This window comes from Oenanthe melanoleuca, chromosome 2, assembly GCF_029582105.1.
Source record: "Oenanthe melanoleuca isolate GR-GAL-2019-014 chromosome 2, OMel1.0, whole genome shotgun sequence".
In the NCBI taxonomy this organism is placed as follows: domain Eukaryota; kingdom Metazoa; phylum Chordata; class Aves; order Passeriformes; family Muscicapidae; genus Oenanthe; species Oenanthe melanoleuca.
Window position 1 is genome coordinate 60,426,969 of NC_079335.1, and position 17,727 is coordinate 60,444,695.

At 38.4% G+C, this 17,727-nt stretch overlaps 2 protein-coding genes and 1 long non-coding RNA gene across 3 annotated transcripts in view; 2 read left to right on the forward strand and 1 right to left on the reverse strand.

Moving 5' to 3' along the window:
- The first annotated feature begins 39 nt into the window (after nt 1-39).
- On the forward strand, nt 40-3,757 carry ABITRAM (actin binding transcription modulator). The gene is made up of 6 exons (XM_056483255.1): nt 40-134; nt 213-264; nt 2,338-2,467; nt 3,160-3,236; nt 3,309-3,378; nt 3,447-3,757. The coding sequence occupies exons 1-6, from the start codon at nt 71-73 to the stop codon at nt 3,573-3,575; spliced, it is 522 nt and encodes a 173-aa protein (XP_056339230.1). The 5' UTR covers nt 40-70; the 3' UTR covers nt 3,576-3,757.
- Nucleotides 3,380-17,727, reverse strand: part of CTNNAL1 (catenin alpha like 1) — a 57,218-nt gene continuing 42,870 nt past the window's right edge. The window contains exons 12-19 of the mRNA XM_056483251.1: nt 11,721-11,758; nt 8,497-8,547; nt 8,244-8,398; nt 7,429-7,477; nt 6,581-6,637; nt 6,344-6,463; nt 5,091-5,174; nt 3,380-4,992 (exon numbers count right to left, since the gene is read on the reverse strand). Of these exons, the coding sequence (XP_056339226.1) occupies nt 4,831-4,992; nt 5,091-5,174; nt 6,344-6,463; nt 6,581-6,637; nt 7,429-7,477; nt 8,244-8,398; nt 8,497-8,547; nt 11,721-11,758 (716 nt within the window). The 3' untranslated portion in view covers nt 3,380-4,830. The remainder of the gene's footprint in view (nt 4,993-5,090; nt 5,175-6,343; nt 6,464-6,580; nt 6,638-7,428; nt 7,478-8,243; nt 8,399-8,496; nt 8,548-11,720; nt 11,759-17,727) is intronic.
- On the forward strand, nt 6,376-17,725 carry LOC130248994 (uncharacterized). Its single transcript, XR_008839721.1, has 3 exons — nt 6,376-6,683; nt 10,872-12,404; nt 15,428-17,725. It is a non-coding gene; the product is annotated as an uncharacterized LOC130248994 (long non-coding RNA).

Below are 17,727 nucleotides of genomic sequence, written 5' to 3' on the forward strand. Positions count from 1 at the left end.
GGCGGGCCGAGGGCCGGGCCTGCCGGAGCCGCCCTCCGCCGTCATCGCGGCGCGCCGCTGCCGGCCGGGCATGGCTGAGGGGGCGGCGGGCCCGGGCGGCGCCGAGCGCTACTTCACCCGCTGGTACAAGCCAGGTACCGCCGGGCCGGCCGGGCTGGGGCTGGGGCTGGGGCTGGGGCGGGCCCTGACTCCTCTTTGTGCCCTTCTTGCAGACGTGAAGGGGCGGCCGTGCGAGGACTTCTGCGTGCTGCAGCACTCCAACAGGCGAGTGGCCGGCGGGGTCGGACGGGACACGGACGGGGTGCCCTGGGACACTGCACCGGGCGAGCCCGCGCTGTCCGGGAAGGTGGGAGGTTGCGAGAATGACAAACCGGCCTCCCCATCCTTTAATTACTGCTCCAATGAGAAACAGGCTTGGCCTCGTCCCCCCCACACCCCCTGGTACAGCTCAGCAGCGGCCGTGGTGCTGCCCTCGCTCCCTCTCCTGCTGAAGGGGCCCATTCACCGTCCTAGGGGTGTTTATGGAAACACTGGATGGCGCCCAGCGCCATGCTCCGGTTCACACGGGCGGTCACGGTGGACTCGATCTCACAGGTCTTTCCTGACCTAATTCATTCTGTGATCACCAGTAGTGGAAGAGCAACGTTCCAAAAGGCCTTTCCATAATGACATTTTGAAGGAGTCTGTTTAACTTGATTTAGAACTCCTTCAGTTTGAACAAACATCCCGCTCTTTTAGATAAAACTTAATTGCTTTTCCTTGTACATTTGTGCACTAATGATGGTGAAGGCAGGAATGGAAAGTGTCTTGTTTCTGCTTGGATGTAGCTGGATATCCAGTGATGTGGAGTCTCCTTCCATACCTTACCTCCCCCTGCTGCCTGTTAGGGCAGCGGGAGCATTTCTGGGGTGCTTAGTCCCAGAGAGAAGAACCGAGGCTAACTACTGTCCACAGAAAAACTGGCTCATGGCTTGAGGGAAGGTGAGGCAGCGCTTGTGTTCCCGGTGAGCTGCCTGCTCTAGGAATTCAGAGTAAAAGGAAGGGCATGCTTGGCACAGGGCAGAACTATCACCTCGCTGCAGCCTTTGGACTTGGAGCTTCTCTGTTTCCTGCAGTTCTTCCTCAATTCTTTCAAAAGGGAAACCAGAGTACCTTCAAATAACAGGCATGACAGTAACAGCAAGGAAGGACACCCTTCCATTTGTACTAAATATTGAATATAAGGTTACTAATCTCAGGTGTCTGATATAAACAATAGTTTAAATCCTATTGATTTGTTCAATTGTCTATGAAGACTAATCTGCTGCTTTGACTTCTGAAATATCAGACCCTTGGATTCCACAGCAGCTTAGCCAGATGTTCTGTAAAGTATTTTACCATTATTATTATTATGGGGCTGTGGCACAGTTTGCTGCTTCTAGGCAGTGTAGAGTTGTCTCTTGATTTTTTTTTTTTTCTTTGCGAGGTCTCAGCTCCATCAGGTGACAGCTCAAAGATAATTTGTCATCTTCCCCGTAGAAGGAGGCTGGGGTGAAGGGAGGTAGCTTTGCTACTAGGACACGCTGGATGCATTCACCAGGATCCAGCTCCCTCTTGTGGGAGCTGCACAGCCAGAACTCCCCAGGAGGAGTGTGGGGAAACAGATACAGCATCCACAGGGAGATCTGGTTCTGTGCCCTGGTTTTCTCTGCAGTCACCCTTCTGTTAGTTCTGGTGTTTGCTCTAGGTTTTATACTCTCAAACAGAATAGCTTCCACTCTCTTCATCTACTGGAAAGGTCATGCTTGTGCATCAGGCATGGTTCTAGGCTAGACTAGTCTCTTCAGCTGGGCTTGTCTCAAACTGTCTGGTGTCATGGTAAGAAGTAACGCTCCTTTAGAAAAAAATGAAATGCAAGCAGCAAGTTAACTAAGGCCCAGTTCACAGAAGGATTCATCAGCTGTAATTGTTCACGACAAAGGGCCTTTAGCTGTTGAGAAACACTGCTTTGTGTTACATTTTGTGACAAAAGTACACAGTGCTTTATTTGTCTTAACCTGAGTACCTACTTCAGCTACTGGCTGAAATGAACCAACCATGCTTTCATGGGGTAGAGCACTGATAGAACAGCACTGGCTTATTTAAAAGCAGTGGTTCTGTTTCAGTAAGAAGTGTAGGGCTTTTGACAGAATGAAGCATTTTCTATGGGAGTGGCTTTAGGTCTGGATGCCATTTTCATTCAGTTTGGTACAACAGGTGTCAAATAAGATAGGCAGAGAAGGTTGTGGGACTTGCTTAAAGCACAAGGGCATGGCTTCTTACAACTACAGTGGAATAACTGCTTTTGTTTTTTTGCAGAATCTGCGTCATCACCTTGGCAGAAGCCCACCCTCTTCTTCAAAGTGGGAAAACAATTAAAAACATTAATTACCAAATCAGTGCAAACTGTAGCAGACTTCAGAATAAGGTCTCTGGGAAGTCAAAAAGGGTATGGCTTTTTTATTTCTTTAGTTTTCATTTTAATAATCTCACTGTCTGAGATCTGTCATTTTTTGGATAGAAAGCCAGCAGCTTACTTTTGTATTTCATTTAAGACCAGCCCCTCTACACTTGAAGAATTTAGACTTGTCAAGAGGTGCCTGTCTGCCTGTCCCAGCCAGGGTCTTGCAGTGCTCCTACAGCACTGGTAGTTTACAGCATTGCTCAAAGCCACTCGCTTCTAGTAATATTTTTGGTAGTGTACAAAGGGACATAAATCTCCCTGAAACAATAAAAGATTATTTCCAAGAAGATGTAAAGGTTTTGGGGACTATTGTTCTTTTCAAGTAGATCTAAATAGTAGGTGGACCAGTTCAGTGTGGTTTTTGAAGGTGCAGTTTAACTTGCTTATAGTGCCGTTCCTCTCCTCTCTCCCCTGACTTTAGTCTCATCAAAATAGAAGTTTGCTAGTCTGCAATAAACTTAATTATGACTAAATCTGTCAGCTTGTAACAAACTTCTACTTGATTTGTGCATATAAGTAAGTTGGCATCTTCCCTTCTGTAGGGAAGCACAGCTCTGGAACTTGGAATGACCCATAACTATCACACATCCTTCCTTTTAGACATTGCTGATGGCAACACTTTTACAAGCCCTGTGTAACTAAAAATACAGACATGTTTGTTTGTTTTCCTAATGCAGGGAGCTCAGTTTTTAACAGAACTTGCCCCTCTGTGCAGGATATCTTCATCAGATGGAGAGGAATACACCATTTACAGGTAAGGCTTTTCCCATTTTTTTTCTCACCCTGACATGCCACACACACCTACAAAATGTGATCACTTTTGCAGCTGCATACGGGGGCGGCTGATTGAAGTGAATGAAAACATCCTTAGTAATCCAGCTCTTCTGCAAGAAAAGGTAAGACACTTTCTTGTTCTTTATTTTTCAGCTTTTATTTCACTGCTAACTTCAGTCTCACTTTTTAGCCATCAACTGAGGGGTACATTGCAGTGGTTCTACCCAAATTTGAAGAAAGCAAGAGTATAACTCAGGGACTTCTGACGCAGAAGGAGTACGAGGAAGTTTTGTTGAAACGCCGCAGTTCTGCTTCATGAAATCAACTCTGCTCTTCCTGTCTGTGTTTGATACTAAATGAGTGACTTTTATGTACACTCTGAGTTTTATAGTATTGAAAAGGCCCAGTGCCAGTTTTTAAAAGTGGAACTAAACTCCTTGATTCAAAAAAGAATAAAACAGTTCCAATAGTTTGTATATTAAAATTTCTGTAAAAACTTGACGTAAAATTTTTATTTTTCTCTGAATTCTAGCACTACAGTATTTTAAATAAGCTCAGAATGACATGTTGGAGATTATTTATGCTCCACAATCAGCTTTGCTTCTGCTTAATACAAGCATAGTACATATAGAAAAATCATAGCATTTAGCTATCATGTAATTTAGCTAAACTAATATAGTATGGAGTTTGACACAGGTGAATGGAAAATAAAAATGCAACAAAAGCCTATGTACAAAGAGCAGATAAACTTGAAAATACATATTTCACACCAAGTTGTATTTTCGTGGTATCCTGAAGTCAAATAATGCCCTTTGTACAGAATTTTGTAATAATCAGTATCTATTTTCTTAAATTTTAGATGGCATAATGCCAAGTCTGCATAATACTTCAGTGGTTCTACAGGCAACTCAATTTCTGCTCAGTAAGTTTTAGTAAAAAAGAAAGTAACAACTGCCATCTGCAAATAGGGTAAAAGAAAAAGGCTTTGAGTCAAGACTATTAATCACTTACAATTACACTTTTTGTAGAGATGAATCATGTCAAGATTAAAATTCAGGGGTGCAGCTATTGAAAGAGGTTTTTTTTTTTCCCTAGGACTACTTCATTGCAGGTATAAGTTGTAACTAAGGTAACATTTCAGTGCCTCAGGCTGCAGCCTTTCAGACCATATTCCTGATTCTGCTTTATCAAATACATAGACTGAAACAGGCCAGAGATGAGTTTACAAACTTCAACAGTAGTGTTACATATAGCATATACAGCACAGAGGATTTACATAAAATGTCTGTTAGCAGCATCTTTGGGTTGACACATCCATTAAGACATTCATAAGCATTAATTACAAAATTGTATCAATAGTGAGCATAGGAAAAGCATTCACATTATAAAAATACAGAACATTTAGACTAGCTGGTCTTTTAATGGCTAAGGAACAGGACATCTATTAGATGTGACAAAGGTCAAGAGTTTTATATCAAATTAACCTGGCTTGACTTTCCACAAATGAAAGCAGTATTGAAACTTCAGCAAGTGTTATTTTCAAATAGGAATTGCTGCATTTCTCAGTGCTATGATTACTTGCTCTCTAAAAATGTCATGTTTGTTACATGATTTTCTAAAGACTTGATGCCAAATGTGTCCACTCTTCTTTCTGGAGTACGTGCATTTGTACCAGTTCGTATTCTGTCTTCTTTCCATGGTGGAGCAGGCTTAAGACAACCATTTCCCATTTTATTCTGTGTATGTATATAAAAAATAATTCTTAAAAACAAAGAAACAACCCAACCAAACAAACCCCAAAACTTCTAATAGTGCAGATTAAGCAAATACTTACCTTCCTCAGTAATTTGCAGCAAAGTGGAAGAAGCTGACATAACAGAGTCATCACATTCCTTGTTTTCAGAATGCATGCATCAACCTAAACAAGACAGTTAATAGCAGAGTAATACCACTCAATACTTGTGTTAGGCAGTTTTTTTTTTGGCATGAGATGGTGATCTGCTTTGAGCTGGGTTAAGTAATACTTGTCCTTTCGAAATATCTTCTAATCAAATGGGTTTGCCTACATTTTTTAAAATTTCTCTTTGTAGTACAAGAGCATCTTTTCTGTTAAGCACAACTTGAGCTATGAGGCAGAAACATCCCAAGGAAACAAACTACCAATAATACATTAAACAGTAACAGAAGTCTCCTGGAAAGGAGTTCTTACGACCTAAGTATGAATAATCACAATTCTTCATGGTTTTCCTTTTGTTTTATGTCCAGCCAGCATGATTTAGAAAGCCATGCATCATCTAAGCCTTAGTCTGATGTTGCACTAAAACTTATCTTTAATCTTAACACTCAGCACTGATCTCAAGTCTGAGCCCTTGAACATTAATTTGAGAATATGTAATTGCTATGTACTGATACATCACTGCAGAAACAGACTGGAGTTCCTGTTTAATTTACAGAGTGTAAAACAAACCACAAAGCAGCCCCAAGGTGCTCAGTTTGGTTCAGAGTAGCTTGCATGCTTTAGCCAGTTTCACACCTGCTGTAAAACTCAAAACACATTTCCCTCAGCCAACTGGAAACAAACATCCACGTGCATGGAAATGGTCTTGCTCACATTGATCACTGCTGGCTCAGGGATACTGATCCCCTCTGATCTTTGAAGATCTACTTGTGTTAACAGTGATGAAACTTTCATGGCAGCTGTCTATGTAGTTATTTATAGCAAATACGAATATTGGAAAAAAATCTGCACACTCCAGGGTAGAGGCTACCTACTGAGAAGTAAATGTGTTTCAGTAGTGGAGTTGGGGGTTTGGAATTTGTTACATGTGTGTAAAGCATCACTAACAATAACAACAGTAATTATTACAGTGGTGGAAATACATATTACCTTCCTTAAAACTTTGATCCCTGAAGTCTATACTGAGGTTCACTGAATTACAGTTCCATTTATCTGAATAGAGTTCTAGTGGATTACAGTACTGCTGCAACCTAGTTCCATATTTTAACTGGCGCATAAATCACTAAATTACTTTATTTCTAAACAAGTTAGGTGCTACTTTGAGAAATATATATATAATTTTACCTTACCTTTGTAAATGTAGCACTTTTACCCTGAGCAGGAGCTTTAGCTGTTATCTGGAGCTGCTTGCACATAGAGATGAGTTTTTCAGCCTCCAACAGAAGCAAAGGCTTGTCATCATCATGTACCTGGTACACGGTCCAGGAAGACAAAATAACTGTGTTGAAGACTCCAACATTAAGTTAAGGGAGAAGACAGCATAAGCAACTTCTAAGCAGTATCACTGATGCCATAAGATACATCACCTGATCAGAAAGAGCATGAAGAGCTGAAGCAAGCTTTGTGCCCTCTGTGGCAAAAATCTGAAAGGAGGAGAAAGCAATTAACAAAATGGAACTACAACAGAAGGTAAGGCTTTTTCCCTCCTCTTTTAATAGCATGCTTTTAAGTAAAAAGGTAGCAGGAAACAGTTGTAATAATTGCGTAAGTATATAATTCAAAGTCAGCAGCTTGCAGTGACTTCTGAAATAATAAGCTACACTACAAACTGCCATCCTCACAGAGTTTAAAGGCTTTTCCTTTACATGTAATAAATCCCCCAACTTCCAATTATTTTTTGCACTGTGGCAGCTCACAAATGTTTTGTGGTAACACCTGCCCTGTTTGTTTATTGTCCTTTCAAAGGTAACCAGTCTCCTGTTACACACAGGCATGCATCCTGGAAATCACATCCCACATCCCTTCATTTGGTCCTGTGTCTTCTGTTTGCATTGTGCAAATTGTTACATCTTTTTTCTTTCCCATGAAAATCCTGCTGCTCAGACTAGGATTCACTATCTGTGAACACTACCACAGACTGAGCTGAATGACACAACAAATACTATAAATGCGTTTAAGTCCACTGAATTTACCATAATGCCAGTTTGCAATCCCTCCTCCTAGCTGGAATCTGTCAGTGTAATGATCCTGTCTGAAGCACCTACTGGAACACTGGGAAGTTCACTTTCAGAATATGTATCAGAGGTAGGGTGCTCAAAATCTACAGAGCCAGTCATTTCATGGTACATTGTACTTATGTGTAAGGAATCAGACACTGAAGTTCCTGTTTGGCTGCACTCAGTATCTGCGCTCTATTTTGTTAAAAATACATTACCTCTGCCTGATGAAATAAATCTTGAGTAGTTTTCAGAAGTCCTTCTCCTCTGTGGGAAATAACAAAAGCAGAAGATGTGCCACTCATCGACTGCAGATTATTTTGCTTGCTACTTACAAAAAAATTATAGTCTCACCATTGAACATTTTACAGTTCACACCAGTGAACTGTAAATATCAGTCTTTTAGAAGATACTAGACACAACAATAACTACCTACAGGAACTGCATTAAAAAATATTACACCAACACCTCAGTAGCTACAGCCCTGTTGGGGAACTAACAATGGCTCATAAGCTAAACAATCCACATCTGGCATACTAAGTATTACTGGACTAGTAGGTAACAAAAAAAATCTCAGCTCTGGTTAAAAAACCCCAAGCAAACCTAAATCCTTCAAGTAAGAAAGCTGACATTGCACAGGCAAGTTTCAGAGAAACACTTTTCAGTACAGCAAGGATCAGTAATTCTTATCTACAGTTATATCTCATCTACAGGTATATACTTGTGCTTTAATTCCTTAATTTTTCAAAGTATTTATTAACATACTTCTTAAAATGTTTTCTGTACCCAAGAGACATTTAAATAGATGCCCTCCAACAAAACAGGTGTTTAGCCCTTTAAAAATAAAGGGGAATTTAGGGGGTTTTGAAACAGCCTAGAAATTTACAAAAATTTATAAAGCCTAGGGACAGAATCAAGTTACTTTCTAAATGGGTCCAAATTATTATGCTCTGAAAATGAAAATTTGTTCTTTCTTATAAACACTGTTAATGCTCTTTTTCCATCCAAAATTTGCCATGTGCAGGGTATTTACCTGGTAAACAGATACATGGAGTAGGCCATACTTGACATGCCTTGGCCATGTTGCACAATCTCATTCTCCTGATCCTCCCATTTCTCTGTCTCAGAATCCACATCAGATGTTAGCAGATGCAATTCTAATCCAAGTTTTGCAATTTTTGCCTGTTCCTGTAAATGGTAACCATATTTATAGCACTTAAAACCACATTCTTCAGAGAAGATAAAAATATGAATGGAGTTTTTTTACTAAAATGATGGCATCTTACCTCAGTATCTAGTTTGACTGGCTTTAATGCTTTCAGATTTGCATTATGCTTCTGTTTCAAACAAAAAACAGTATTTTTAAATAAAAGGAATTGGTAATAATTTTACTAGAAAATCTTAAAGAGGTAGCTCTATATTCAGAGAAAGACTTTGCAGGAGAGTTCCAGAGGTTCAAACAAACTTCTCAGCAGAAACTGAGAATCTGTTCTGATATGTCTGTCCTGAAATGGCAGATGCACATGCCCTGAAATTGCAAGGAAAATACCTCTTCCACAGTTCTCAGGCTCCACTTCCTAATGCAGTACATCTCTTCCCTTTACCCTGTAAATCCTCAATAATACTCAGGACTAAACAGTCTTAAGCAAGTACTCCTGCACTGATTTTTCTATCACTGATGGTACTGATATAACAAGGATATAACAAGCTGATGTAGGCTACACCCATACAAATGCTGGTGTCAGGAGGCAGCCCATAATTCTGTGTCACTCTGGAGAAGCAACTGTAAACAAACACTGATCTTTTAATGGGTTTCCTTCTTTCATTTAAGTCATGAGCTATCCAAAGTATTAGTCTGGCTGCAAGCCAAATATTAGTGCATATTAAACAATAATTAGCGATACTGATGTGAGTGGACGACCTGCTAAGACTGTGCTTGACAACTGCATGGCACACTTAGGCAGTAATTCATTATTTATTTCACAATTATTTGTTCTTAGCTTTAATCTAGTGTGTGGGTGCTGTCACTGTGCAAAGACAGCAAAACCACCAGACGTGGGAGGCACAGTCCACATCTAGAAATCACTGGACTGCAGAGGGATAGTACAAAGTTGGTGTCATAATTTGGAGAGGTGTGAGGCACAGGAGGAAGGTGGATAATCTCAGTGCCCAACTGAGAGCCTTGTCTGAGATTCTGACAAACTGAAAAAACCTGCTACTATTCATTAGTGCGAGCACTTGGGCAAATTAGGCACAGGAATGCCTGAGGGTAAAAAATAAACAAGAAACAACACTGTTCATTGTGAACAGCATCAGAAATGAGATTCAGGTGCCACCTCCATTTCTCACTTCAAGAATCTGAGCAAAAGTACTCATACTTTTCCTAGCTCCTAGTGCAATTTGGTGCTCAGTTTAACTTTCTGCCATATCTCTTTTCCTATCCAAAAATGTTTAAATATTCTGAATCTTATTAATGTCTACCCGGATTAGACACTGCAATTCTGCCTACATATTAGAAATGCTGATCTCATATCAAAACATTTAGCACAAAGGACTGATACTCCTAATTGTGATTTGACTATACTGCATATTAGAAATGCAATTTCAGGAATGCTATTTTTAAGGCAGTGTCTTAAAAGAAGAAAGGAAGACAAACCAAACTAGATTTGTTTGTAAACACAAACATTGGTCTAGAAGGTATGGCAAATATTTAAGCTGCACAGTTAAGGGTATTCAAGAAAACCAGAGCTGGTTACAATAAAGAAGTTTTTCCATTTACAAATAACTTAAGAAAGCTCAGAATGTTTTTGCAGTTTTCTCCACTCTAGTGTTCACTTGCATTATCTGAATAGAACTATTGTTAAAAGTCAGATCAGCAGATACATTATTATGCCTATAAAACATGATTCAATACTTTAAACTATAGAGGAAAAATACACATTAAAGTACACATATGAATCATTGTTACTCTGGTCCTCATCCACAGCATGGTCTAGGGTGCCACTCATTACCAGCAAACAGCCCAGTGGCAATTAAACAGATGTAACAAAATATGTGATCTAATTAGATTGGCAGGAACAGAGTGGCCTCTGTGCAGGGACAGCGTGGGCGTCAGCCAGGCACAGCAGATCTGTGGTGGTGGGGCAGGAGGAGAGGCTCTGCTGAGAGGAACAGCGCCAGGAAGAGAGGCAGTTCCAAAGCTCAGAGCATCAGCTGGGCAAATAAATTACTCTGTGAAGAAACTCTGGTGTCCTGTGTGTGCAATCCACACTTCCTATCTACTTTCAAACTGTGCATTTATAACTCTCACAATGCAAAATTTAAAAAAGAAGGCAGCAACCTTTCAAACAGTAACACAGCAGAACTGTTTAAATGCTGACCACAAATTTTTTATTGAAGTACTTTCAACAAGATATGAATCCATAAGTGGGACTCCGACTTCAAACATTTAATCTCTAAATTATGAAGTCCACAAGCTATGTGTCTTAGTCAAACTGGTCAGGGACAGAAACCCTATCCAAAGTTTCAATATTTAGTTTCATAACTGTGAAATTCACACATGCTCATGCAGCCTAACATAATCTATTTAATCCTGCAGATTTGATTTATAAAACTTTTTTAATGAAGATTTTATTTATAAAGCTTTTTTCTTTTCATTAAGGGTTCAGAAGTTGTGTTTGAAGCTGTAGAATTGCACAACAGAAGACATGGAGACAGAAGACCATTTCAAACTCATATTCCTCAACAGTACAGTTTAAGGAAAGCAAGCAAGGAGAGAAAGAAACAAGGTAGAGCTTACTGTACCTTCTGAGACCATTTTTCCTTTTTTCCTGCCCATGGAAAGATTCAGTTCATAGCAAGTGAATCAAATGACTGATTACATGACACTAGGTTTAGGAGGTTTCCTAAACCTAACATAAAGACACTGTCAGAAACAGTGTAATATCAGTTATAATCAGCTAAGGACATTAAATACCTCACGCCTGAAAAATGGGTATTTGGTGTAACATTTTTCTCTACATTGAACACACTTAAGATCAAAGAAGGAAACAAGAACCCATTCTTTAAAGAGGCTACAACAGGCTTAAACATGCCCCCTTGTTCCAAACAGGTTAACTCAGGCTAGCTACAGTATTAAGTCTTGGTAGTATGATTTATTTTTTATTTTAGCTTTCAGTATATTGCAGCATATTCCTACTGTTTCAATAGCAACAATGCACTTTTTTATTATATTGCATGACAGTAGAGTATGTGGTAAAAATTAATGAACAGGAATTAAAGTTTATTTACAATCAAAGTGTTTAAAGCACGTTACATAACTAGTTACATTCGTCTTCAGTTTATGATTCATTTAATAAACTGACAAACTTTGATATTTTACTGTCAACCATGCAGTCAGGATGCATATTGCCAAGATATTGTTATGTCCCCACCTAGTTGTGACAGGGAAAGAAGTCAAACAGAGAACAGCAGATGTCAAGTAAACACAACAAACCCAAAAGCAACTTACCCCTGGTCTGGGCAGTGATAGGTAGACACGCTTCTCTCCTATGAAGAACACACAGGTTTATACCAAAATTTGTATGCAGATTTTAATCAGTGGGATCAAATGCCTTACTTTATCCTTCCTTAAATTGCAGTACTTATAAAAGTAAATTACTTACCTGTAATTCCTCCTCTCTGAATACTGCAGATCCTCTGTCTCATGCTTTCAGAGACAGGCCAAGAGCTCTGTACTGCTCAGATTTTAGCAACAGGCAATTAAGAAAGCTTCTCTGAACATTTCCCTCAGCAATATTTCTAGTCCCCTGCATGTATTTCACAAGGAAATAAAGCAGCTCTCTCTAATGTCTAGCTACATGCACTCGTAGTTGTCGCAAAATACAGAACATAAAATTGTAGCTCCATGTGTGGCTTTTCTTAACATGGGTTGAACAGACTGAAATTTGGACTAGACAGTGCCACTAGTGAGAAACAGCTAGGCAGGTTTTCCTAAGTAATGCAAATAAAACTCTCATGTTGTACTGTACTATATGTATCCCGGGTGTGCTGTATTTTATAAAGAAGGAAGTTCTACAGCATTTCACACACTTATTGAATTGTTTCTTGTTTTGCCAGAGGCCTACAACATTCCAAGTCTGAGCAAAACAAATTAAGAAAGAAAAAATCCTTTTTGGGCGTTACCTAAAAGTTGGTAAGAAGACTTTATTTTCAGTAAGAAACAGTGCCTGGGCTAACAGCCTAAGATTAGAGTTTCAATTACCAAAAGACATAATAGTCAATAAGGTCTTGCATTTATTACAACAGACTCAGGAGAAGAAAGTCTGCTAAACCAAATTAAAATGAGTAAAAACCTTAAGAGCTATTAAAAAACTGGTATTACCAAAAAAACAAGAAAAAAATTTTAAAAACCCCACCCCAGCAATTAAAACCTAAGAGCTACTGCAATGGATGTCAGTACAGGTTTACAGAGAGGATGCATCACAGCAAAGGACAAGCAACAAACCCCTCTGCAATTGCTAATTCCTCCTCCTGTATCAGCTGCTAGAGAAATTCCATTCTGAGTCCTCAGAAGACAGTTCTTTTGTGCATTCAGGATTTTTTGAAAGTATGCCCTTTATCTCCTGACACAACAGGAAGATCATAATCTCCAGGTCTGAGCAAATGACTCCTAAAATTTTAGGATGTCAACAAGTGTCCCTCAATCCTCCTGAAAAATCAAAAAACCTTCCTTTCTAAGATCACCTTTTCCTTCCCTATGCAGTTTTGCAAAAGATGAACGAGCTAACAGCTGCATAACCTGTTTTTTCAGAATGCAGTTATTCAGATATTAATTGCCCAAACATGTATCCAAGCAAGATTTCTCCCTAAAGACCAATACAAATTATGGGAAGTCATTTACAATATCCTATACATCAAAGCATCAGCTAAAGGGCATGTAAGAATGCATGTAAGACATACCAAGAACAAAAGTGAATCTGCAATTTTAAATGCTGCAGCATAAAAGATCTCCTTGGAGCTACATAAAAAACTTGTTGTGCCTTGTTAAAAAGTTCAAACAAAAAAAGCTTTGACAAAAAAAATGGAATAAAAATGCTCATTGCAGTGACACAGTACTTGTACACACAAGGCAGGCATTCAGAATTATGGAAACCAAACAGAAAGTGGTGGCAAACAGAAATAAGAAAATAAAAATTGCCTTTGCTTTTCTAGTAATTCCCATTATTTGGCTTAGCAAGGTTTAGTTGTTCACCATATTCAAAAAGATGAAAGATCTATTTATTAAAAACTATTTATTTCTTGGAACATTTTAAAAAACCCTGAAGACCACAAAATACACACACAAAAACCACACTTCACCAGACCCATAGATACCAGACTTTTCAAAAGAGAAGGTCAACTCAGATTGGAGATAATCCTGCTTAATCAGAAAATACTTAATTCTGTCAGTGTAATTACAAAACTTTTATTTTATTACATTAACAGAATATACATTTTTTTAGGTATTTAATTTCCTAAGTTTGTGTGTCAGACTTTTGCTATTATATCAAGAGACTTTTTTCACTTCATGATGGTCTTTTTTTTTTTTAACCCTGCCTTCGTTTTTCCTAATGTGTTTTCTTAAACATGTTTTTTTCTTTTTTTCACTTAAAATTAATTTTAATTATTTAATTCTCTTTTGTCTTCCAGATTTCTGCTTTCTATTAGTTCAAATCCTGTTTTTCCTTCCACAATACCCCTATTTAAACTTTTAATTCCCACTTTTGATGTTACTTCTTCTCTGAGAGTATAGCAGCATGCCTGCTTCACTCTTCTTTCTAAAATCTGAGCTTCCTAATTCTGAAATTCTGATCTGTATCACCCATTCATCACCTACAGCCCTTCAAAAACCTTATGGTCATTCAACTCCCCTCAAATCAGGTGGGCAAAACAAGAGAGGAGGGCAGAAAAGTATGTAATCCTCAGAAAACATTCTCTCATTTCTGACCCAAGTTACAAGGGAGCAAATCAGAGGATTATTTATTTATATTCTTCTCCACCATGTTCAAACTAAAGCATTAGAAAAGAGACTGGCTGACATCCAGCAGCTTGGATTGATGAAAGGTACTTATGTCAGGTGGTTAATCTCAAAGTGCAAGAGCCTCAGAGTTAAGCACCAAATGGAAATGAACCAAACAATCCCACTATGGGCAGAATCAAACTTCCCATGCCTGGCAGGAGCCACTCTCTTGAGGAGCCTGTCACCCTCCTCATCCCAGCCTGGACACACCAACATTGTAGAGAACGGACCTCCTCACCACTGGATTAAATAGTGGCTTAGCACTGAGGAAAAGGACAATTCTACCTTGTTGTACAGTTCTGCACAGCACAGGAATATTTCCAAAATACAAATGAGGGTTACTGGGCCGCAGTGTGCTCACCAACCTCCCCCAGCCCGCTGTGCCTGTGAATCCTGCTCCCCTAGAGAAACCTTTTCAATTTGGGCATGTTCTGGTATACCATTTCATTAAAACTGAGTAAAATATTGCTTCACTTTCAAGCTAAATCCAGCTCCTCCCATGTGCATTTGGAACCTCAGCATGAGAAATACCTCATTTTATGTTATTAAAAGTACACTGGATAAGGAGCGATGCCACTGCTTGTAAAAATAAAGAAATGAGCATAAACAATGTGAATCTAGTGTAATCAGAAAAATGCTTCTTTTATTTGATGTGTCCAGCACATTTAGTCACCATTCAATTTTTGCATCTTAAGCTGTATTCTGACCACTAACAAAGCTAAACATTTAAATTGGTAGTACAAAAATACAAGATTTTAAACTGAGAAGAAAAAAAAAAATATACTTCTTACTGTAATTCTATCTCTTGTTACATATAGTCACAATTTTACTATGAATAAAGCACTTGATACATTTTAGTCTGTAAAATAAAGACACTTTTACCAACCTCAGTATTAAGACAAGTATCATGAATTATGAGAAGAATAAAGTCTTATCAAATATTGTGAAACTCCATTGTGTTTGGAGGCAAAAGTTTTGTGAATGCCACTCCTATAATCTCTTAGCAAGTAAATATGTTAGCTTCATTTATTTACTGGATCACCAGTTGGGTTTTCTCAAAGAAAAATGTTGGAAGTGGCAAAGTAACTTCAAGGTATTTTCTGGTAGAAAAAAGGTAGTGGTATTTGTGAGATTTTTCCACTCCCTTTTTTTTTTAGTGACAAGAGTCCCTCTGAAGTCCAACAAGAGAAAACAAACAAACAAAACCAGATAAGCCCACAATACAGAGGAAAACTTTGTAGAAGACAGGTGAATATAAGAGACCAAACTACTTCTAAGGACATAATTGGTGGCTACTGTGAAACAATCCAGATTCAAAGGAAAGTCTCTTACTAGACTGGGCCATGTGACAAGGAAAATGGAGATTTCTTAACAGTGTTTTGGCACTACAAGATCTAATGCACCCAAGGCCACAGAGAGAACACAAGCTATGCTTAGTGTCTTACCAGTGGTGGTGGTATCAGAACGCTTTATGCTGAAAGGAAGACTGAGGAAATGAGCGACACTAACAAGAACACACTTGTGTGGTTATGCCAAACAACAGAAGTCTTCACTGCATCACTCATGATGGCCTCCAACCTGCACAGAAACACCTACCCATCCTCCTTTCCCTCCAAGCAAGGACATTGGGTTGCCCTTGTGAAATGCTTTAAAGAAAGTGGAAAATACCACTTATGGAAAATGTGTCATCTTCCATCAGCAGCCCCAAGAGAAAGTTATTAACTACAGAGGAAGCTGGGCATCTGATATCAAGAACAATTTGTTTGGAGAGCCAAGGATATGCTTTGCTGTGGTTGCGTGATTCTCATCCTATTATTTTTAAATACTGTAATATCTATACATATATATGTATTCACACATGCACAGATATAAGTATATAAAAAGGTTATCATTCAACCTTGCTAAACCATTGTACGAATTAAAAAAAAAAATCAGATACTGCATGACCAGCCCTAAAGATTCTGAATTTATTTTAACACATTAACAATAGCATAATATCATAATTTAAGTTTCATTTTATAAAATATTCCCTTTAAGGAAAGTGAGTGTGACCCTGGCTCCCAAAACAAACGAAAAATCTGCTGAAAGTTAAAAGGCCCATGAAGGCTCTCTGATTGCTGCACATATTTATGTGGCATTCCAGACAAAGGTGGAAGAACAGCTAGAATAAAAATCATGTTTTTCTCCAAAGTCTCAAACTGCCAATAACCTGCAATACACACAATTATTATAAATCCACTCAGAATTTCAACATGTTTCCTTTTTATAAGCCTTGAAGCTCAGGCATGCACTCATTTACCAACCAGCAGCAACAATTTCAGATATTCACTCCATGACTGGCTGCTACTGTGCTCAAAATGCTGGCAGTAAAGAACTGCTTACACAAAAAAAAAAAAAAAAAAAAAAAAAAAAAAAAATCAAGAAGAGAAAGTTAAACTACAAAATAAAGTCTGAGAATGAGATCTCAATAGCAAGATGAAGTATTATATCATTGATGAAGTGTTATCTAACCTGATTTACTTTTTCTGTATCCTGTATACAAAAAATTAAGTGCCTGTATTTAGCTAAATCTAAGCTTTTGAACCTGAGCAATTTTCTTAAAAATACAAGACATTCAGTATTATTATATATTACATTCTATCTGTATGCAATTATACCTTAAAGACTGAAACAAACACACAGCTCTAAGAAGTATGACAGGCTACACTAAAGACATGATCTGAAGGAAAATTATGTGGTATAAAAATGAAAACCAAAATGCCTTCCATTTTTAAAGGTAAATTACCCTATGCTAAAAGTAGACAGAGAATTTTTTTTCATTAAGATTCCAAGGTTTTCTTCTACATGTTGTACAAATACCAATAAACTTACCAACCAGAGAAAATATCCCAAGATTGTGCAGAGTCGTCAGAAATTCCATCCAGGAGAAAGGACAGCAGTTTAAAAATCAAATAACTACATTCACTACATTATGAAGTGAATACAAGGCAAGCTGACAGTATAGAATATATATGTATATATGTATTTTCCACAACGTCACAATTCAAGCTGTATCTTGACTGTTATGAATTGGTATGTTCTAGATAAAACAAAGGGTGGGTGAAAGCCCCACACCCCTTGTATTTGGACACTGCTGTCAAAGAGCTGTGTCGAACACTTTTGTGACCTTTGAACAGCTCCACTCGATTTTGTCAGAACTAATCCCAGTGAAGAAAATTAAACACAGCTAATCTTAGATAAATCAGGCCTTTAAATATTGGGTTGCTTTTATTTGAAAAAATCCAATGAGCAGCCTGATTTGACATCTCTACAAACTAAACATATTTTCTCTTACTACCTAGATCCCACAGGATGTGGAACTGTTTACTGCACTCAACTCTTAAGAAACCAGAATTTCTTAAATCACACTTAAAATTCTTAGATTTGAAGTTATATTTTTCTATTTCTATACAGCCTT

Excerpts from the sequence above, each read along its gene's own strand:
- ABITRAM (XM_056483255.1), top strand. The coding sequence starts at position 71 with ATGGCTGAGGGGGCGGCGGGCCCGGGCGGCGCCGAGCGCTACTTCACC. Across the intron at positions 135-212 it reads CACCCGCTGGTACAAGCCAG|ACGTGAAGGGGCGGCCGTGC; the intron begins GTACCGCCGGGC and ends CCCTTCTTGCAG. Across the intron at positions 3,379-3,446 it reads CAGCTCTTCTGCAAGAAAAG|CCATCAACTGAGGGGTACAT; the intron begins GTAAGACACTTT and ends CTCACTTTTTAG.